Here is a 23,438-nt window from a genome sequence, read left to right as displayed (position 1 = left end):
GAACGGGTGGGATGAGCAGGAAGTACCACCTTACCTATTTCATTTCAGAATTATAGACAGAGAGCATTGTCAAAACTACCATTTGACTGCTAGAAAACATTGTCCCCAACTAAAGCTTTTTCTAACTAAGGCATTTCAGCATGCAAGAACCAGTAAGCTTGCCAACTTTGTCCTATCCAAATGGCACACTGATTTGTGCTTATGTGGGATTGATGACTGGCAACAGACAAAATGAGAATTTCCTTTCTACCTCCAGGTCCAGTTTTAGGGGCCACTTTGCAGGAAAACTGCACACTGCATTTTACCATGCTTGACACTGGCTGTAAAGTTTTGACTTTTCCACAACTAAAAAGATGCCCAATCCCCGCCTTGCTACAAACAAAAGTTGCCTAACACAGTCCTGGAGGTTTCACAAGAAGTCAGGTCCCAGTTACTGAAAGCCCTGGCCAGATTTCCAAGGCTCAGGGAACAGACACAGCTCTGTGTTCGGGCTACAAAACTCTGTGTCCGCTAATAGGCTCTGCTGTCACCCCAGAAGCATAGTGGGTTCCCAGGCAATTAGCGAAGACTCCCCAGAGCTTAATTTAGCTTCCTGGGTAGCGGCACTTCCCCTGGGTAAAGGTAGTTCTAAAGGTTTCCATGCTGAGCTTTCCTGGGAAAAACTAAGAGACAGGATGCCCCCTCCCCAGTTCACAGTGGAACCCTCATTCAAGATATCACCACAGAGACCTTTTCAAGAATACTTACTGGTCTCTGGGGTTAATCCCTAGGAGAAATTGGAAGACTTGGAATTTTCAGGTGAGACTGGTACCAGGGAACCAAAGCAGGGAATTCCCCAACCCACCCTGGTTATCCAGGAATATCTTCAGCTGGCATCTAACAATCCAGCAACCCTCAGGATCCTGCCGATATCACTTCAATAGGCCACAGGCCGGGGCTGCTGTGGATCAGTATGACTGGCATCCTTCGGCCTTAGCACGTACCTCAGTGGGAGTTGTGAGCACTGGATCAACTCTGGGGGCATCTAAATGCCACAGCCCTCTTGGGGAGGAACCTCAAGGTTCCAGGATGCAAGGTAGGGGCTCTCATTGTCTAATGGCACCGATCACTGTCATTGCTGAGCTCGGGAATTTGGCCGGCAGATTCTGACTCTGGTAAGCGCTGCTGCGGAATGAGCTGCGAGGAAGAGTCCTGCATGGACTAGAAATTCACACTGTCACAGTTCATGCCGATCCCAAGCGCAAGTCTGGACCACAGCATCTTTGGCTGGTCTGGCCTGGAGGTCGCTAGGGTTATTACTCTATATTACTCTATTTATTTATTTATTTTACTTGTACATATCTATTCTATTTATTTTATTTTGTTAGTATGTTAAGTTTTGTTCTCTGGCTCCCCCTTTTAGACTGTGAGCCCACTGTTGGGTAGGGACTGTCTCTATATGTTGCCAATTTGTACTTCCCAAGCGCTTAGTACAGTGCTCTGCACATAGTAAGCGCTCAATAAATGCGATTGATTGATTGATTGATAGGGTGAACTGGAAGTGAATCCAGGGCTCATTTCCAAGGGTGCCTTTTGTGATTTGTTCTCCTGGGAGTTGCCGGAAGCAGCTTGGCCTAGTGGATGGAGCCCAGGCCTGAGAGTCAGAGGGCCTGGCTTCTAATCCCAGCTCAGCCACTTGTCTGCCATGTGACCTTGGGCAAGTCACAAAACTTCTCTGTGCCTCGATTTGCTCATCTGCAAAATGGGGATTCAATACTGTTCTCCCGGTGACTTAGAAAGTGAGCCCAATGAAGGCCAGGGACTGTGTCTGACCTTACCGTTTTGTATCTACTCTAGCGCTTGGCACGTAGTAAGCACTTCGCAAATATTATGATCACTGTTGTTATTATTGGAGGTTGGAATTCCAGGAGAAAACTATGAATGAACAAAACAACCCCAGATGCCCTGCAGTGCTCCAGTTACTGCGATGTAGCCCCAAGCCCCCAAAACAGGAGTATTGTGGGGGGAGTAGTCCCCAAGCTGGGCTAATATCAGCTTTGCCCCACCTCACCCCTACCTCAAAGGCTCTAGGTGCGAAGGCTCGGCTAAGAGAGGATACAAGAGATGGGGGCATCTTTCTGACCCATTTTGATATTTTGAATATTGGAACCAAAACCCTACTGTGCGAGGTAAAAGCATTACTTTTCCTAATCCCATTTTCAGAAGAGAAATTCAAGTGCTTGTGAGTCTGAGTCAGAAACATGAATTAACTCTCAGACTCCCTCCAAGATAATAAAAGAATTCCCTCCTTGTCTTCAAATCTTCCAAATAAGAGGGAAGCCTGGTGATGCAGAACCTGCTCTCTCTAGACCATCACCTAGTTCCCACTGAATTTAAAAACGGATGTGGCTTGCCAGCTTTCCAGGTATTCAGTAATAGTATCGGTCACCTGGGGCACGGGAAATAACATGGTAATTATTTCTGAGAGGTTCCTGGAATCAAAACACAGAACCGGCATTCCCCCCCCCCCCCCCCCCCCCCCCCCCCCCCCCCCCCCCCCCCCGTCCTTTTGTGTTTTTCTAAGTTAGTTATTCTTGCATGGAACAGGATTAGCTGCTTTCTCTAAGCTTTGGATCAAAGCTAAATCCATTTTCTCCTACCTCTATCGGACCCTAGGGGCTGTGACTCTCTTGTGGTATTAGCAATCACTCCAGCCGAGAGAGACAGTTTTAAAAGACTACTAAAGGAGCCTTAACTGACTCTCCTTAAATCCAACTGCCCCTCAAGGCCAGAGATCCCTCTTCCAAGTCAACAGATCTCGATACGGACAAAAGTTCTTCTAGAGGCTCAGTTTGTCTGCTACAACAAGCCCCAAATAAAACTTAACTGACTCTCCTTAAATCCAACTGCCCCTCAAGGTCAGAGATCCCTCTTCCAAGTCAACAGATCTTGATACAGACAAAAGTTCTTCTAGAGGCTCAGTTGTCTGCTACAAGAAGCCCCAAATAAAACTTAACTGACTCTCCTTAAATCCAACTGCCCCTCAAGGTCAGAGATCCCTCTTCCAAGTCAACAGATCTTGATACGGACAAAAGTTCTTCTAGAGGCTCAGTTGTCTGCTACAAGAAGCCCCAAATAAAAACCACAGAGCACACCTACTTGGGTAAGAAAAGTTTCATGTTTACCGGTTCATCATAAACTGTATACTGTAAACAGAGGGTCATACATGACTCCACTCTGTACAGGGTTTGCCTCTGACCTTTTTAATATGTGGATTTTAATATGTGCAACTTGCAAAGTCAATCAACAGAAGTGCCCAGGCAACCAAGGTGGCTGGCTTTACAAGCTGTGGTGCAATGTTGCCACTGAACATGATGAGAGGCAGGATCCAACCCATAAAGTGAAACTGGTGCAGGTAGGTACAAAAATACATTTGGGGAACATGGCAAAACTTCAGGACACTCATTTCCTTTGCCCTTCAAATGGAAATAAAGCAAAAGTCCATCCCATCTCCTCTCACCCTGCCAACGGACCCACACAGACTCACAAAAACTTCACAGATTAGAAACTACATCCAGTCCCATCTCCTAAGGCTACTGCTGCCTCTGATCAGCTTTAAAGCTCGCCAATCGGCAAATCTGCTTTATATTTAGACAGTTACCGACTTCATGGAAGATTGCTCCTCCCCCTCAGGGAACACTGAAAAACAACATGTGGGAATGTGGGGCAGATAATTGGGGGAAAGGGGAACACCGTACACTGACCCAATTCCCAACCAGAGAAAAACATTTTCAAGGACCTAAAGGCTCATAGCAGGGACTCCTTAACCACTGGGCAAACTGGCCCAGCACTCCAGCTGATTGACTGATGGTCCCTGTCCCCTTTGTCCTTCTCCCCTTACCTCTGTGGAGGCCCTTGAACCTCTCAATGACAGGGAGGTATGGGCCCAGGAGGAGGTACAGCCTTCAGCTGGCCGAGGTTTGTTTCCACACCCATCACAGTTGTATCTCAGTGAGCCTCCTGTTTACCAATACCCAGAGATCTCCTTAATGTTCAGTCTTCTAACCAAAAACCTCAAAGCGACTCCATAAATAACAGACTTCACCAACTTGCCTTTCAGAGACAAATCAACTCCTTCAGACCACAAAGGTGTCACTTACTGCCAGGGAAGAGATAATTTCCTAAATGACACCATAGAACGAATCTAGAAAAAAAATGAGAGGAATCTCCAAAAGTAGTGCCGTGCCCTACTTCCCTCCCAACCCTCTTAAACTTCCTCTCCCAGGAAAGAGATGGACACCAGGACGGATTTAGTTTGGACATGTGATAAATTACTATTTATTTATATTAATGTCGGTCTCCCCCTTTAGACTGTAAGCTTATCATGGGCAGGGGCTACATTTGCTAATTCTGTTGTACTGTGCTCTCCGAGAGCTTAGTACAGTGCTCTGCACACAGTCTGCCCTCAATCAATTCTGTTGATTGATTGATTGATTGATTGAACGGAAAGGATCTGCATAAAAGCATTTTGCTTAGGCTCCCTCACCTGGCATGCCCACAATCAGCACATACAAAAAGTGCTAGTAGCAGAGACCCCTGCTACACAGCTACAAACTGGGGAAAGCACCTGAGAGCTCATTGTGTATCTGCTATATTGTTATATTGTACTCTTCCAAGAGCTTAATGCCCTGCACATAGTAAGTGCTCAATAAATACATCGACCCCGGCCCACATCCTACCTCTGGCCTGGAATGCCCTCCCTCTTCACATCCGCCAAACTAGTTCTCTTCCCCACGTCAAAGCCCTACTGAGAGCTCACCTCCTCCAAAAGGCCTTACCAGACTGAGCCCCCCTTTTCCTCTGCTCCTCTTCCCCTCCCCATCGCCCCTACACCCTCCTTCTGCTCCACCTCTTCTCTGTCCCACAGCACTTGTGTATATTTGTACATATTTATTATTCTATTTATTTTATTAATGATGTATATATAGATAATTCTATTTATCTATTTTGATGTTATCGATGTTATTGTTTTGTTGTCTGTCTTCCCCTTCTAGACTGTGAGCCCGTTGTTGGGTAGGAATTGTCTCGCTCCGTTGCCGAATTGTACTTTCCAAGCGCTTAGTACAGTGCTGTGCACACAGTAAGTGTTCACTAAATAAGACTAAATGAATGAAATGAATGAATGAACAACTGATTGACTGACTGAACCACAAGGAGCAGAATCTAGTAAGTCAAACAGCTATTCATCTCACCCTCAGTCCAGGGCTGGTTTTTTGGTTAAGCTCGGTTAGAGACAAGCCCTGTTGCAGAGAGTCCAGGGTTTGAACTGGGAGTTCAGTTCACCCCAGGACCCTCTGTGTCTCTCCAGTTAAGGTGACCAGGACCCTGGAGACTTTAGACAGGTTGGGAGTGAGACCAAAAGAGGCTGATGATGGAAAACGGGGCTGAAAAGGGAAAAAGCAACAAAAAAGGAGGCTGTGGGGTGGGAAGAGCAGTGTGGAGAAGCAGCGTGGCTCAGTGGAAAGAGCTCAGGCTTCGGAGTCAGAGGTCATGGGTTTTACTCCTGGCTCTGCTGCTTGTCAGCTGTGTGACTTTGGGCAAGTCACAACTTCTCTGGGCCTCAGTTACCTCATCTGGAAAACGGGGATGAAGACTGTGAGCCCCACATGGGACAACCTGATCACCCTGTATCCCCCAGCGCTTAGAACAGTGCTTTGCACATAGTACGTGCTTAACAAATGCCATTATTATTATTATTAAGAGGAAACAAAAAGGTTAGTGGGGGTGAGAGGGAGAAAAGAAGGAAAAGGAAAGGGAGAGGGGTGAAAGGAAAATCAATCAATCAATAGAAATTTTGAGCACTTACTGGGTGCAAAGCACTGCCCTAAATACTTGGGAGAGTACCATACGAGAGAGGTGGTAGACATGATCCCTGTGCTGGCCAGCAGCGGCATGGGAGAGAGTTGAAGAATTAAGGGCGGAAACAAGTATACTGCGCAGAAGTGGGCAATGGTAGTAATAATAATAATAATAATAATAATAATAATGGCATTTGTTAAGGACTTACTATGTGCCAGGCACTGCTGGAGTAGATACAAGCAAATCGGGTGGACACGGTCCCTGTCCCAAATGGTGCTCACAATCTCAATCCCCATTTTACAGATGAGGTAACTGAGGTCCAGAGAATAATAATAATAATAATGATAGCATTTACTAAGCGCTTACTATGTGCAAACCACTGTTCTAAGCGCTGGGGAGGTTACAAAGTGATCAGGTTGTCCCACGGGGGGCTCACAGTTTTAATCCTCATTTTACAGGTGAGGTAACTGAGGCACAGAGAAGTTAAGTGACTTGCCCAAAGTCACACATCTGACAAGTGGTGGAGCCGGGATTTGAACCCATGACCTCTGACTCCAAAGCCCGTGCTCTTTCCACTGAGCCACAGTGCTTCACAGAGAAGTGAAGTGACTTGCCCAAGGTCGCACAGCAGACAAATGGTGAAGCTGGGATTAGAACCCATAACCTTCTGACACCCAGGCCCGTGCTCTATCAACTATGCCATGCTGCTTCAAAACCACTTCCATATTTTTTACCAAGAAAACTCTATGGCTACACTACCAGGATGATTGCAGATGGAGGTGGGGCGTTCTGGGAGAAAGATGTCTATGGAGTCGCTATGGGTCGGAAACAAATCAACAGCATAATAATAATAATTATTATTATTATGGCATTTATAAAGCGCTTACTATGTGCAAAGCACTGTTCTAAGCGCTGGGGCTGTTACAAGGTGATCAGGTTGTCCCACAGGGGGTTCACAGCCTTAATCCCCATTTTACAGATGAGGTAACTGAGGCACAGAGAAGTTAAGTGACTTGCCCAAAGTCACACAGCCGACAATTGGCAGAGCTGAGATTTGAACCCCTGACCTCTGACTCTAAAGCCTGTGCTCTTTCTAGTGAGCCACGCTGCTTCTCTAAGACAAGACACGATCCCCGCCCTCAAAGATCTTACAACCTAGAAGGGGAGCCAGGCATTAAAATGAATTACAGCAGCGTGGCTCAGTGGAAAGAGCCCGGGCTTTGGAGTCAGAGGCCATGGGTTCAAATCCCGGCTCCGCCAACCGCCAGCTGTGTGACTTTGGGCACTTCACTTCTCTGGGCCTCAGTTCCCTCATCTGTAAAATGCGGATTAAAACCGTGAACCCCCCGTGGGATAACTTGATCACCTTGCAACCTCCCCAGTGCTTAGAACAGTGCTTTACTCATTGTAAGCGCTTAACAAATACCATCATTATTATTATTATTATTACAGAATAGGCAAAGCCTCAGAGTAGAAGGCCTTGTATTTAATCTTTTGGAGGTTGGGGTGGGGTGAGTATCAAAGTGCTCAGCGGGTCCTGGATCCAAGTGCACAGACATGGCAGAAGGGAGGCAGAGAAGGGTGGAGAGGAGAGAGGACAAGCCAATTTAGCCGGGGCTAGCACCCGCTGCTCCTCTCTCTGCTGCTCCTGCCCGGCTTGGACGGCCTCAGTCCAGGCCTCAGGTGAGCCGGCCTGCTCTGGGCTGGATCCCCCTTTGGGTCACTGGCCACAGACTGGCCAGGTGGCCACAGCCTTCTCCAGAGCCCAATCCTCCCCGGGGGGACCCCATCCAATGGCTAAGAGGCAAGTGCAGAACATTAACAAGATTTATTACAGCGCTTATTTTATTCAACCACTCTTCTAAGCAGCCACATGGGGTTCACAGTCCAAGAAGGAGGGAAAACAGGTGCATTTCAGCCAACCAAATTCTTTCTTTAGCCTTATCTGGACACAGACACCTTTCAAAGACTCTGTAGCCAAGGGTGGGACAGACTCTGAAAATGGGGTTAGTGACCTTTGTAACTTGGCACTCTAGTCACCTGACAGTTCACGGTATAAAAGCTGATCCCCAAGGATGACTGCCACTGACTCATTTACCACAGAAGTAGTGTGGCCTAGTGGAAAGAGCAAGGGCCTGGGGGTCAGAAGGACTTGAGTTGCAATCCCATCTCTGCCACTTGTCTGCTGTGTGACCTGGGAGAGTCACTTCACTTCTCTGGGCCTCAGTTACCCAGTCTGTAAAATGGGGATGAGCCCCATGTGGGACAGGGACTAGGTCCAACCTGATTATTTTATCTACCCAGTATTTAGCACAATGCCTGGCACGTAGCACTTAACAAATGCCATTTAAAAAAAAAAAGAATCAATGGTGACAAAGCCAGTGCAGAATTCCTGCCAATGGGCACAAACCTTCAGCGTTTAGTACAGTGCTCTGCACACAGTAAACGCTCAATAAATATGATTGATTGATTGATCCTTACCATGGACATGTTTTTCTCTCTGTCTTAAATCCCATCTATAATTAAGGTCACTGAATAATCTGGACAATCCTACAAATTCATATTTCGAGGCAGGCTGTGTGGATACCATCTTTGTCTCTGATTTCCCGAGCACCTAAATTCCCACAAGTGCTACCAGAGATGTAGTCTAAATAGACTCTCATTATGCTCACATATGCTGTGTAGTCATATTTGTTCCCTAGTGCTTTTGGGAAATGCCCTAAACCAAGAGGGCTACCAAGCATTTTTGGGCCATATGCTCCAGATCCTCCCCCTCCCCCAGAAAAATTTGTAGGGCATAAGGTCTCCCCTATTCATCATCTTCCCATGCTCATCCAGGGAATTGACCCATGTTTGGTAATAGGATATGTCGCATGCATTCCAGAGCAGCATAAATTCCTACTTCCAGCTAAAGATCCTTGGATTTGCTGCTTATGTTGGAATGTTCAGCCAAAGCCTTGATATTCTGTGATCTACTCAAACAGCCGGTGAAGAGTTATTGCACGCCCCAAAAGTAATCAACTTACTCCCTCTTTCCCGGCATAACAACCTTGTCTATGATCTCACTGAGTGCCCTCCTGATTTTAAGAATCTCAGGAGAAGTGAAAAGGGAAGAGGAGTGGTCACTTAAATCAGAAGCCTCCTAACATCACCTCCCCCACCCAAATCAGCCATTAGCTAAGGAAAACCTGGACCTGAACACTTCATCACTGTAATCGAGAGGCAGAAGTCTGTACTCTATTCCCTTCCAAACTGAGGAACCAATGTCTTCATGGCTTTATGGCTTTGCAGCTGGCCACTGCCATTCCTCAGCCTTTTCCTAGACCACACAAAGGGTTTTTTCTGACTGAAGGACTTCAGGAACTCTTGGAGTCTCTAGCCAGCGAATACAGGGGGACGGGGAAGAGAAAGGGTCAAGTAGAAAACAGGGAGGGGAAAGTGCTAGTGAGGAAAAGAGCCGGCGGGGTGTGAGGAGGGAGATGAGACACGACTGCAAGATGGTTTAGTGGGGGAAGGCAGGGAGCTCATTACACAGGCTCTCTTCTCTTCTTCAGCCTTTCCACTCACCCGCAGACACTGAAGGTTTTTGTTTATTTCTAAGTACAGTTTTGCCATTGTGCTGTAGGCTGCTCTATATATTATAACAGTAATAAAGAGCTTTGAATATGACTACTAGAGTATAATCATGCTGCTGCCCCTCACGTCTTGGACTCACATTTTATTTTGAAAGGATACCAAAGCCCCATATAAGCGATTTTCATCGAAAGTATTTTGTACTACACTTCACTCTAGGTAGGTTAAAAACATTCGATAATAAAGGAAACCATTTAGAAATTCTGAACTAACGGGTGACAGTGTGCTCCCTCTGCCCTACTTCTCTGAAAACATTTTAAGAGCGCTTCCCTAAATAAGCAGTCAAAAGACGAGGAAGCGACTGACGCGAAGAGCTGGCCAGCTTCACGCATTTGGCCTCCTTATGGCAAGAAAAAATTAGCTGCCCCGTCCCTTTAATTACACTAAGTCTGCACACAGCATAACAAAATAATGTAATATGCACCACTTTCAGATGTCCATTCGAAAAACACCCTTCCACTGAATGTCCCAGGCACCTCGGCTCCCAAGTCCCGACTTCCTGCCACTCATACACAGTTTGTACCCTCAGTGAACCCAAACCCTTATATTTAGATAACTTCATATCCTTAGACTCGGTTGCTCGCCCTATCTGAAATTTATCGTGCTGTCTGTCTCTAGGGCTAGACTGTAAGACCCTTGAGGGCAGGAATTCTGTCTGCATTTGCTATCGTTCTCTCCCAAGTGCCAAACAGAGTGCGCTGCACACAGTTAGTGCTCAATAAATGCTGCTGATTGACTGACAAGCCTGCTGCCACGACTTTTCAGAGAGGAGCAGAGAACACGTACCCCATGTCTTTGTGAGAAGCCATGCAGCCTCTGCCACTGCCTCCATGAGCCCCGCTCTCTGAAGCTGGCCCTGTTAATGCAGTGGTTCAAATTTATTAAGCAGCAACTTTTTCAGAGCCAATCCTCGCCGACTCACAAAGAGTGTCCCTCCATTTCGGATGCAACCGAAACTGAGTTTCAGGATCGATGTATTACTAACCTCCATCGCTTCTCCATGTCAACTGTCTCTAGGGCAAGTGAATTCTACCCACGTGTCATCAATCAATCCTATTTATTGAGCACTTACTATGTGTAGAGCACTGGACTAAGCCCTTGGGAGAATCCAATATGCTACTCTGTGGTCTAAACAACCTCTCAAGGCTCAACTGAGCCTATGGTGCCCTACTCTTCTTCCTGGTGGCAGGGGGAAGGGGGAGGGGAGAGGCTGTCTGGGAGGGAAGGGGCTTGCAAATGGCAGTCCGGCTTTGGGGACAGACATTAAAATAAATTACAGACCCCACCCCCTTGGAAACTCTTAGCTCTTTAAATCCTGCTCAAGCCTTTGTAGAATCCTAGGACGATGCTGTGGGGGCAAAAACAATGACCACAGATATCCACGGGGACTAGGTCTCCACAGCCCCCATCGCTTCATGGACTTGGCATCTATGGCCAGGCCCAACAAGAATGGGGCCCAAGTGCAGTAAATCATTTTATTTCATTTGGCCGAGTTCAGCCTTGTGGCCAGTAGAGGATTACTGGTAAGGCTGCTCCTTAGAGCCTAGGCCTCGTGGGGACACAGAAATGACCACATGTGTTTGATGACAGCGTGGTACCCCAGCCACTGTGTGTGAAGAACTTGAGCTCTTCATCAGTGAATCCTAGGAGTCCAACATGGGAGAATCACTGACCACCCAAGGCTAGCTCAGCCCTTCTCAGGCCAGGGCACCATCCAAACAGCTTCACAAGCAGCGTGGCTCAGTGGAAAGAGCACGGGCTTTGGAGTCAGAGGTCATGGGTTTGAACCCCTGCTCCGCCACGTCTGCTGTGTGACCTTGGGCAAGTCACTTAACTTCTCTGAGCCTCAGTCACCTCATCTGTAAAATAGGGATTACGACTGTACTTGACTTGTACTTCCCAAGCGTTTAGCACAGTGCTCTGCACACAGTAAGTGCTCAATAAATATGATTGATTGATTGATTGACTGATTGACTGTGAGCCCCATGTGGGACAACCTGATCACCTTGTATCCCCCCCAGTGCTTAGAACAGTGCTTTGCACACAGTAAGTGCTTAACAAATGCCATCATTATTTCTGACACAGTGCCAACCGTCAGAGGCCTCAGGAGTAGAAGAAGCTGGATTTACAGAGAAAGAAATGAGCCCAACAGCTACAGCTTAATCTATCATCATCATCATCGATGGTATTTTCTAAGCATTTACTGTGTGTAGAGCATTATACTGAGCGCTCAGGAAAATACAATACAAACAGAGTTAGTAGGCACATTCTCTGCCCACAACCAGCTTACAGTCTAGATGGGGAGGCAGACATTAATATGAATAAATAATTTATAATATTTGTCATTTATACTGCTACTAGGTATGAACCAGAAAAGTGCTGAGCTGCCTGCTGCTGCTGGTAAAAATCACATCAGAGGGGGAAATTCTTAAGGTTTTTGAAGTCTGCTTTGGGGAGCATTACATTAAGGTAAGCTATCCCAAACTATAGAATCTCACAATGCAAGGGTAAAGATGCTTTTCTAGGTATTAGACCCTGGTGAGGGAAAGCAAAATACCTAATACCTCCTCTATATTTGAGTTTAAGGCAGATTGTTATGGAGTCATTCTAATATGAATGAAGTGTAACAAATATAACCTGCTTTTCTCAAGCAAAAATCTGGAACTTACCTTCCTCTGTTGGGTTAAACCCACAGATGTCACAGATACATCGAACCCACTTATTCATCTCCTCTTCACTGTCCGCCACCAAGTAGAAGATGCGGTCTATAGTGTTGATGTCAAAAATGTAGCTATTTTCAAACTCCTTTTTGTTAAATGTCAATCCAGCATCTACTTGCTGGCATAAGTTTAAGTCAATAATACGGATAGGTTTTTTGGCATGGTCATTTTTATAGTATTCCAAGACATCCGGATCTCCTGTTAAACGGCCGCTCCGCAGCACGAACCATCTTCTCTTCCATGCCTGTGAACAAGATCAGGAAGAATCCATTGAGTTTTATTGACTCGGCAACAGATTTCCCACTGAACTACAATTTACAACAAAAACAGATGTTCCCACAAGATTATTTTCTTTTATGGAAGGGAAAATCACTTTGTATTTAACAGCAGGATCCATTGTTGTTCCGCTGCAATCTTCGATCAGGCTAAAAGCTTTCTCAGTGCTTTTCAGTGTTCTCAGTTTTTAGTATTTGAATATCATAAACATACTGCGCCCTCCCAAGCACTTAGTACAGTGCTCTGTACACACTAAGTGCTCAATAAACTTGACCAATCGATTAACATATTCCTAGAGTGAAGGGGTTTCTGACAATGTTTTTTAGTTTGATACTCTGCTAATAAACTCTCTGTTGAACTTCTAGTCACTCCTTTGGCACAGCTGCCTATAAGGCAAGGGGAGTTTTTCATTAGGAAGTGTGAAGACCCCAAATACAAAGAGGGCAAGTCTAATGTAGAAACGAGAGTTGTTGGAAAGGATACATGTCTTGTGTCTTCTATAGCACTTGGTTTACTGCTTGGCACATCATAACCATTAATGTATATCACCATTATAATTATTATAATTTTTACAAAAAATGTTGCTTCCCCATAATGCAAAATCTATCTGGACTGTTGAATGGATTTTTACCTCTCAGAGCAGGAAGGACAAAACCTAGTTCTTTTTTATCCAATGTAGATCTCTGTCCTCAACCGTTCAGTACACCACTAATTCCCCATTCTCCTAGGCTATCCATTCCAAGCGTGGATCAGTGGAAATCAATCAATCAATCGTATTTATTGAGCGCTTACTGTGTGCAGAGCACTGTACTAAGCGCTTGGGATGTACAAGCTGGCAACATAAAGAGACAGTCTCTACCCAACAGTGGGCTCACAGTCTATAAGGGGGAGACAGAGAACAAAACCAAACATACTAACAAAATAAAATAAATAGAATAGATAGGTACAAGTAAAATAAATAAATAGAGTAATAAATATGTACAAACATATGGGCTTGGTAGTCAGAGGTCATGGGTTCTAATCCCGGCTCTGCCACTTGTCAGCTGTGTGACTTTGGGCAAGTCACTTAACTTCCCTGTGCCTCAGTTACCTCTTCTGTAAAATGGGGATTAAGACTGTGAGCCCCACATAGGACAACCTGATCACCCTGTACCCACCCCCCAGCAGTTAGAACAGTGCCTAGTACATAGTAGGTGCTTAACAAATGCCATTATTATTATTATTATTATTCCAGGGAGCAAGTGCTTGAACCAGTTAAACAGCACAGAATTAAAAATAAGTTCCCCCCAATGAATCCACATAATTGGTTGGTTCTCTTAGCTGCTTAAGGATAGTTCGCTTCGGTAATACACTCAGGTATCCTGGGTAAAACCCTGTGTTGGGGGGAATTTGTGATGTGATGTAGCATTCACTTTGTTCAATAAAGCACGTTTGCCCACAGTCTGATTCTTTTGACATCAAGTCTCACTGCAGCCAGACAGACACACACTGTCAGCAGACCTTTCCCTAATTCTACTTTGGCGACTGAATCAAAATGTTCAGTGACATCACATCAAAATGTCATCATATTTTGGCAGAACTAAGGGTAGGGATAAATTCAAACTGGAGATATTATTCAATGTTCACTCTTAGGTATAAGTAACTTCCTTTGCCACTAAAGAGTACTGATTTTTTTTAAAAAGGACTTTCAAAGGATAAAGTATTGGCCTCATATAGATTTAGGCCACTAATTCATTTATAGATTGAAGATGTGCCAAAATGAAATATGCCTTGAATATGGAACACTGAAGAAATACCATAGGATTTCAGAGCTGCTAACATCATCTCTGTCTTCAAGGAGAAATGTGAGAGCTGATTGCTGACACTACCAATGTCTGAAGTAATAATCCTACTGACATGATCCTTGCAGTCCAACAGATACAGGAGACATGCATGGAGCAACGCCCAAACTTCTACACTACATTCATATAATTCACATGAGCATTTGATACCACTAACAGACCTGCCCTCTGGCAATCCAGCTGACTTGAAACATTTACCAAGGTTTTGAAGCTAGACAGTGGAAAGAACATGGGTCTAAGAGTTGGAGGATCTGGGTTCTAGCTTCCTAGTTTTATAGGGTTTATAGCTATAATTCTATTTGTTCTGACGATTTTGACCTCTGCCTACATGTTTTGTTTTGTTGTCTTTCTCCCCCTTCTAGACTGTGAGCCCGCAGTTAGGTAGGGACCATCTCTATATGTTGCCGACTTGTACTTCACAAACACTTAGCACAGTGCTCCGCACACAGTAAGCGCTCAATAAATATGACTGAATGAATGAATAGTCCCAGATCTGCCTCTGCCACTTGCCTGCTGTGAGACTTTGGGTATATGCAAAGGCAATGTTTTTTGCCTTTTATATAGGAAGAGTTTCTTAGTTGATCCAAAATTTATTCTGAGACAAGCTACCTCTTCCTATATAAAAGGCAAAAAGCATTAATGGAAGTACATAACAATTACCCAGAAGCTGTTGTATACTAATAAATAAGCCCTGGAAGCACTTATACAAGATAACACATATGATTATGAGCTGCGTCACAGAGCCAGCATAACCCTATGGACAGAAAATGCGCCTGAAAGTGACTAAAGTAATCTCCCAGTCTCCACCTGGGACTCTACACACAGCCAAATAGTTTTATCGGTGAAACAGAATTTAATGTTGTCACTGAAATCTCCCACCCAGGTGGGATACACCAACAGACAAAAAACAAACCCAAATCAAGAAGGTCGGCATTACTCTGTGAGACAGCCAGTCTGGAGATAATGAAGCATCAAGCTTCGTACCAAATTAAAACTATAGATATGCCAGATCTTTTTTTTTTTGAGCTTGCATAACTTAGACCTACGACAGAAGGCACACCCGGCAGTTTCATCAGCATCATCTGCAAGTCATACAACATCAAATGGCAATACAGAATCACCAACCAAGCTGTCTGCTGAGGAGATCTTAGGCAGAATTCATTGCAACACAGCTCCTCTGGGTGGGAGACGTAAACAGAGTGGTTGATGAACGGATGGCCATAAAACTGCTATATGGGTAACTGACATGGGATAGATATGTATATAGAGGGAGGGTCAAAGAAAGTTTGAATGACAGGGAAACACAGGCTCAGTGTAGAACAGTGGCAGACTGTTGGAAGACAATAATGACAGCAGACAGACCATCCTGGCTGGCAGCAATCAGGAGATGGATTGCTCTCCTTGAGATGCTTTGGCAAGATCTAGACGACAAGGAACAGATCCTAAATGAGTGACAGATGCTGCAGAGGATAAAGGCATCAGCCTGGCAAGGGGCAATCAATCCTCACACAAACGTTGTGTGGAGTGGAGTCACATCTCCTCCAAGAGGCCTTCCCCAATTAAGCCCTTTTCCACCCAACTCCCTCTCCCTTCTGCATTGCTTTTTCACTTGAATCTGTACCCTGATAGTCACACTACCCACAACCCCAAAGCACTTATGTACTACTTATTTAGATTAATGTCTGGCCTCCAGTCTAGATTGTAAGATCCCTGTGGGCACAGAACGTGTCTACCAACCCTGTTATAATGTACTCTCTGTACTCGCCCAAGCGCTTAGTACAGTGTTCTGCACACAGTAAGCACTAAATAAATAACACTGACTTATTGATTATCAATTGGGTATTATTGATACTTGTTGAGTGCTTCCTACACACCAAGCACTGCATTAAACACAGGGGTAGATTAAACAAAACCAAATTATTTCTGGTAAAATATGGAATGCCAACTCATAATGCACTATAGTTTACTCCAAAGGGATCATCAATATTTTTTAAGAAAACTACATTTTGGCTCTAAGGGAACAGACAGTCATATTTATTCACGTCATCTCTTTCCCTGCTCCCTGTCTTCCCCCATTTTGGTCAAGGAAAGAATAAAAGCAATGCCGAAGGCTTGAGAAAGTCTTCTTCAGAGCCCATTAAACCCATCAGCAGATCCCAACAATCTAATTAGACCCTGCAACCCTTTGAAGTTCCTTCACAGCTGGTATACTGCTAGAGAAAAAACAGGCCCACATTAAGAAATCTAGGTCACCCTCTGAAGAGGGGAAGATAAAATTCGCCGCTCAGGACTGCCAGACTCTACCGGGAGTGAACACTGCCTGAGGGAGGACACTTTGTCCAGGAAGAACATGGACGGCATAACATGGTACTGTGTGTTCATTAATGGAACCAAATATTCCCTGTGGCTGCTACACTTCTGTTCTTACAGTAACCTCTCCAGGTCACTGGCTAGGCAAGATATCTGAAGCCCTTGAATTGGACAATGGAAGAACAAGAACAAATCGCTAATTGCACACATAGTTTTTATAACCATCAACGCAAGGGTTTTTGCCATCTGTTGACTCTTAACCTGTGTAAAAACAAAGGATTCCCCAGTGGCAGTAGTCTACAAACAGGAATCTAGTGAAATTTAGTCTATTTTGAGCTAACCCAATGTTTGTCAAGTGGGACAAGATGAAATTAGCCATCATACTGAAAGTTTCTAAACAGGGCATGGGCAACAGGAAAATACTAGATCTAAAAGATAAAAATTAGTTGAATGAATCCTCTTAGTAATAGTTCCAAATCAAATGGACTGTGCATTTGTGGTGTGTCATTCGCTCTATATTTGTCACACTGGCTTTTTACATGCCGAGCTATTAACATGTTTCTTTTCTTGGCACCTAACAATATTAAAAGCCTGTTCATACAATGGCAGCAATTCCAAATGGCCACAGTTGCAAAAATATTTTTTTTAATGTGGGGCTGACTAAAAATAATTTCTCTTATGGGAATGTTTTCTTTGTCAGGTAGTGAAATACAGCCAAAGATGATTATCTATAGTAATGGCAGACTTGGAAAGCATAGAAACCTCACCTTATTCATTAGTTTTAACTTTCTTCCTCACCAGAGATTTACAAATGCTGCTCTATAGCAGAATTGACTGATTTTGAGTTGCACTTCCTTTCTTTATTGCTCTCTAAATCCTATGATGAATGTGCCAAGAACTAATGAAATGGCCAAAAGACAGGTAGTAGGAGGGAAACAGAAGAGAAACCAGAGGCCTGGATGACCCACAAACTGGAAAATTCAACGCTTTAATAATTTAGGAGTTGACTATCATAAACAAAACCAAGTGAAACAGAAATCAAAATCGGAGTCTTTTTCAAAAATGGAAAGTGTATCACTCTGCCCAAGAAAAATACCCAGGTCAGATTAAAAAAATATTTTCTTCAAACAGGATTTTCCAAGCCCTTACCAAGAAGTTCCAGAAAAAAGATGGTCAAACATCGAATCTTTTTTTTACCAACACTCCTAGTACCGACAGGAAGGTGAATGGAAGAACAAAGAAGTGTCAATGTCAAAGAGAAAATTATGTGAAATCTTTGGGATGCTTGGAGACACAGGTTTATGCATTTAAAAAGATGCTTCATATAGAAAATGAAAGGTTACAAATTGGATTTGTGGGCCTATGATAAAATACAAAATAACTTGGTCTGGCACTGAGTGGATATACGTATCCACTATGGGCCCAACTTGTCTATGTACCTTAATCGAAACAAACTAGTAAAGCCATGTGATAAAATCTAAATCAGCACTATCCATCATGCTGACAGGAAAGTGATTATGAACGTATCAGTGGCATTGAAAAATTACTATAAAAGCTAGATCTGTGTTTCTCAATGGAAAAAAAAACCCGAAGACCATCCAAAAAGATTATCCATTTTAGAACGAAGACTACTAAATCTCACTTGACTTTTGTAAAAGATTTTTGGGTACTTGAGGTACTCAAAACACGCTTCTCTGTGCCCTATAATAGACACAAATCTGCTTTCTGGACAGGGTCCCCTGAATAGGCTGCTTTATGTCACATTAGGTAGGTATCATGTTTGTCAAACAAAACTCCTTCTATGAATTCACACAAAAAATATTCAAGTAGGAGGAGAAATAAAAAGTTGGGTCCCTTTAACTATAAACCAGTTGTGTTAACTTGAGGAATCAAATCACATACACTGGAAGGAAAACAAAATAAAAGTGGAAAATATCCAAAGATAAAGGAATCATTCATTTCGATGCATAAAGCACCATAAAGCTCACTTTCCTTCTTGTTTTGTGCCTCTGGGCCCTGGCAGCTTCTCTAGTTCCTCACATGGTTCCAGAAAGTCAAATTAAACATGCATTTGAAAACCAAAATAAAGTACACATGATATAATTTGGTGCACATAGGGACCATGATTCACAGGGATTTGGCAAGGAGATGTTATACATGAGGTGAGCTCTATAATCAAAAAAACACTGCACTGAAATACTGAGTTTAATCTAAGAGCACCTGCTTTTTTTGTTGCTGTTCATGGCATAAATGTGAATGCTTTAATCACATAATGACTCACTCTCACTGAATTTGGCAGAGATTAAACAGAAAAACAAAAGCAATTACATAAACTACACACTCTAATAAGGCAGATACAAAGGTTCCCTGGATTATAGTACAAAGCACAATTTAGCAACAGAAAAAAGCATGATGCTAGACAAGAGAACTGACATCAGCACACTTGCTAATCAGAGTACAAAAGCTTCTCTATGTTTTGTCAAAGCCCAAAATGCACCCACATAAATCACTCTTTGTTATCTGAAAATATCTGGGATTCTTAAAGTTTGTTCTATTTATAACCTTGCAGCATTCACAGTCCCCCTCAAAGCTGAACACCAAGCCCATGGAACTGTGCTCAACGGGACGGACCCAAACAGTAAAAACATTTTAGAACTAAACCTTTGAAACAATTTGTGCACAAAAGTTGATACATGAAAACTTAATTTGCAGTCTCTCCTCCTGCCAGCGCCCACTCGCCCCCTCCAAAAAAACCCTCTTTGGGCTAATTGGTAAGAAGTGAGATCAAATTTCCTCATTTTATTACATTTGCATTACTCATAGAGTAATATACTTGTGTAAAAAAAAAACATAAACTGCTCAATGGTTGAGTGGACCACAATATAGTTCTCATCTGCATAAACACATCTGAAACATCTTAAGCAAACAGACTTTGGCTAAAAACTCCACAGCTTTGCTCCACAGTTAACTTTCCATTCTAGAGCCGCACAGATCAATCAATCATATGTATTGAGGGCTTACCGTATGCAGAGCACTTACAAAGCCCTTATCGTTCATTTCGATGCACACAGCACCATAGGGTATACATCACTTTTCATTTCATGCCTCTGATAGGACGGAATTGATAAATTCAATTCATTCCTTATTATTATTACTACAAAGGGAATTAGACAATAAATTTGATCAAATGTCAGCATCAAATGGGATAGGAGGGATACAGTTCATCATTACATGATGCATTTAACTTGGATCACCATCTTGAATGCTCCTAGGTACATTCAATTATTTAAGAGCTAAGAAAGCTTTGACATGGATGACCTCAAATCAGGCACCAATTAAAATTGCAAAATTTTACAAACATAGAAATCAGCATTTTGTTACTTGCTTCATATCCTACAATTATAAAAAAAGTGGGCAACAAGACCTTGGCTTTCCTTGTTTTTTTCTTCTCCTCTTTTCCCAACCACCTGCAACCTTCTAATGTTTGGGTTTTTTTCACCATTTTTCCTGCTAGTTCTCAGCAACCCGCCCCTTCTCAATCCTCCCAACCCCTTGGGATCACCTATGTCTCTTTCAAGCTCTGGCTTTCGGTTGGACATAGTAAGGTTCCTACTCTCCTTCCCCCTCTCCTCTTCCTACCAGCAGAACTGTCATTTCTGCTATAATAATTGGGATATTTGCTAAGTGCTCACCATATGTCAAGCACTGTACTTAACACAGGGCCGAATAGAAGATAATCAGGTCCCACATGGGGCCTGCAGTCTAAGCAGGAGGGAGAAAAGGAATTGAATCCCCATTCTGCAGATGAAGGGACCGAGACACAGAGAAGTTAAGTGAAGTTAAGTGACTTGCCCAGGGTCATACAGCAGCAAGTGGTAGAACTGGAAACCCAGTTCCTCTAACCCAGGAACTCTAACTCCCAGGCCAAGGCTCTTTCCACTAGGCCACACTACTTCTCATTTTTATTCTCATTCTCATGAAGCAACGTGGTTCAGCGGAAAAAGCCCGGGCTTGGAAGTCAGAGGTCACGGGTTCTAATCCCGGCTCCGCCACTTGTCAGCTGTGTGACTTTGGGCAAGTCGCTTCACTTCTCTGTGCCTCAGTTATCTCATCTGTAAAATGGGGATTAAGACTGTGAACCCCACGTGGAACAACCTGATTACCTTGTATCTACCCCAGTGCATAGAACAGTGCTTGGCACATAGTAACCACTTTACAAATACCATCATCATTATTATTATGATGATGATGCTATAATGCAGTAATTGTATTCTTGAGTTCTGGTGATGTGTGTGAAAGCAACAATTTACTCTGTGGGAATTCTTGGGTTAAGAGTAGATGATAAAAAGATGCCACTAGGGTGGATACTTTTCTATACACATTCCAATATTACTGATCTATCTACTACTAGAAACACTCACTATACTCTTACCCCTTGTTCTCTTACTACATTAAAATACTGCGCAGTTGTTAAAATACAAAGATACCCAGTGAATACACAGTACAGAAGGCTGTGGAAAAGCCACACTTTAATCAACACACTGATATATACAACAGTTTTTGCCCACTCTGAATCTACTTGCGTCAACTTGTGATCATGTTATACCAGAACAGATTCCTAATGTTGAAAGAACGTTCCCTAATATTTCCACTGGGTTCTAACCACATGGTGTAGTGAAAGCATATGTTAAAACAGAAATGACTACATTAATAATAATAATAATAATGGTGGCATTTATTAAGCACTTACTATGTGCAAAGCACTGTTCTAAGCGCTGAATTACCAGTTTTCACACATACAGTCTATACACAGTATAAAATATTACACTTCCTCCCAAGTGGATGGGAGGAAATGGTCAAAAGACTGGTGAAGGAAGTTGAAAATTATGTCAAATAACTGAAATCTGGCTGTCCTATGCATTCTATTTGTTATTCTCCAGATTCAAAGATGAAGCTACTGGATGTGTTACTTTAGAACTCTAATTCATAATGGGATTCATTCATTCATTCAATCGTATTTATTGAGCGCTACTGTATGCAGAGCACTGTACTAAGCGCTCGTGAAGTACAAGTTGGCAACATATAGAGATGGTACCTACCCAACAGTGGGCTGACAGTCTAGAGACAGACAACAAAACAAAACATGTGAACAGGTGCAAGCTTTGACTATTTAGAGTTGGGATGATGCCACCGAGTGTAAGTCAAATTGATGTGATACATGTAAAAATACATTAAAATGCTGTGCAGTTGTTAAAATACAAAGAAATCCAGGGAATGCACAGGGGTTAGGGTGTAATCAATAGACAGTCACAGAGAGGCTGTGGGTTTTTATAATAGGCAAATTTGTAGGATTCTCAACCCTTAAAGGCACTAGCTTTTTTTATTGTCGTATTTGTTAAGCACTTATGTGTCAGGCACTGTACTAAGCACTGGGGTAGATACGAGCTAATCTGATTGGTGTGACAGGCAGACACAATGATATCCGATTTGGGGTAGATTAAAAAATAGAAGGCTGATTGATTCCCTAACTGTTTATTCCTTATAAGAATCTGGATTCTACTACTAGAACTTCTGAATGACTGACTACTGAATAGTCACCTTGACAATCTGTTAATCCGTGTTTGTAAAATTCTCTGATATTTTGAGATCCTTGGATGGATGGGCTTTCAAATTACTTACCCCAAACTGGAAATGGATATTCATGCCAAAAATCTGCATCCCCAAATATTTTTTCAATATACTACAATCACAGAAAACATTCCTTTTTACAATAAGAGAAACAACTCCAAAATGTGCTACTGCCATGTCATCAAAATGATTTTTAGAACATGCAAATTTCTGAATCCACAACAGTGGAATAAATTAAATTGAAGGAAGGCAGTTATGATAATATCATGCAAAAAATCCTTAATTCTGTTGAGTCTGAGAAATCTAAAACTCAAGTGACCAATTACTTTGAGTAACTGGCAAATGATGAAAGGACACTCTGCAAAAGAAGAAGACCAGATGTAAGAACTTATTACTTTTTTTTTATTTTCTACAGTAAATTTACTGGTGGTGGGTTTTGGGGTTGGATTTTTATTTTTGTTTTTCATTGGCAGTGGATACGGATCAAAGACAAAAGTTTCCACTGAAACGTTCACTGCAATGGATTGTGTGTTGAGAAGGCCAAATTAGCCCATCAAAATATATCATTTTTAAAAATGGATGTAGATTTTCATTATACTATGAATAACTTTAGGGAATTGTGGTATACCAGAAGAGATTCCTAATGAATAACTTTATAGTTTGATCTTTATTCTTGGGGTAAGTTTGCTGTAGGCCGGAAATGCATCTGTTTATTGTTTTATTATACTTTCCTAAGGATTTAGTATAGTGCTCTGCACACAGTGAGCACTCAATAAATACAACTGATTGATTGACTGGTGTGCTGGACTGGTGTGCTGTTTGGCTTTGCTTTTTTGTTTTAAAAAGGTGAAAATTGACTTCACTCGAGTCTTTTCAGAGAATACCATGAATATCTTTTTATATATTGGTGGGGGAAATCTTTGAAAACAAAATATATGGAGAAAAACACAACATCCAAGAAGCTTAAGTACAAACTTCTCTTCTGATTGCTTCATGCTAACTACGAAAGTGCAGGTCTAAGCACAAGGTGAAGCGGGCTGGAGCCAGGCAAAACAGAGAATTCTAGTTAATCCTGAGAAAACCATAAACTCTATTTTCACTTTAAGTGTGGAGACTGGAATTCAAGCCTCAATGAGCATGTTTAAATATTGATACTGTGCAGAATATATCCCTCTCTAGGATAAATTCCATA

The 23,438-nt window shown here is 42.8% G+C and overlaps 1 protein-coding gene across 1 annotated transcript in view; it reads right to left on the bottom strand.

The window, feature by feature from the left end:
• GAB1 (GRB2 associated binding protein 1) overlaps positions 1-23,438 on the bottom strand; it is a 154,205-nt gene that overhangs the window by 46,633 nt on the left and 84,134 nt on the right. The window contains 1 exon segment of the mRNA XM_038754984.1: positions 12,141-12,435. Coding sequence (XP_038610912.1) covers positions 12,141-12,435 — 295 coding nt within the window.

Source organism: Tachyglossus aculeatus, chromosome 12, assembly GCF_015852505.1.
Source record: "Tachyglossus aculeatus isolate mTacAcu1 chromosome 12, mTacAcu1.pri, whole genome shotgun sequence".
In the NCBI taxonomy this organism is placed as follows: Eukaryota; Metazoa; Chordata; class Mammalia; order Monotremata; family Tachyglossidae; genus Tachyglossus; species Tachyglossus aculeatus.
Note: the sequence above shows the minus strand (reverse complement) of the source record. Positions and strands in the feature narration are given on the sequence as shown.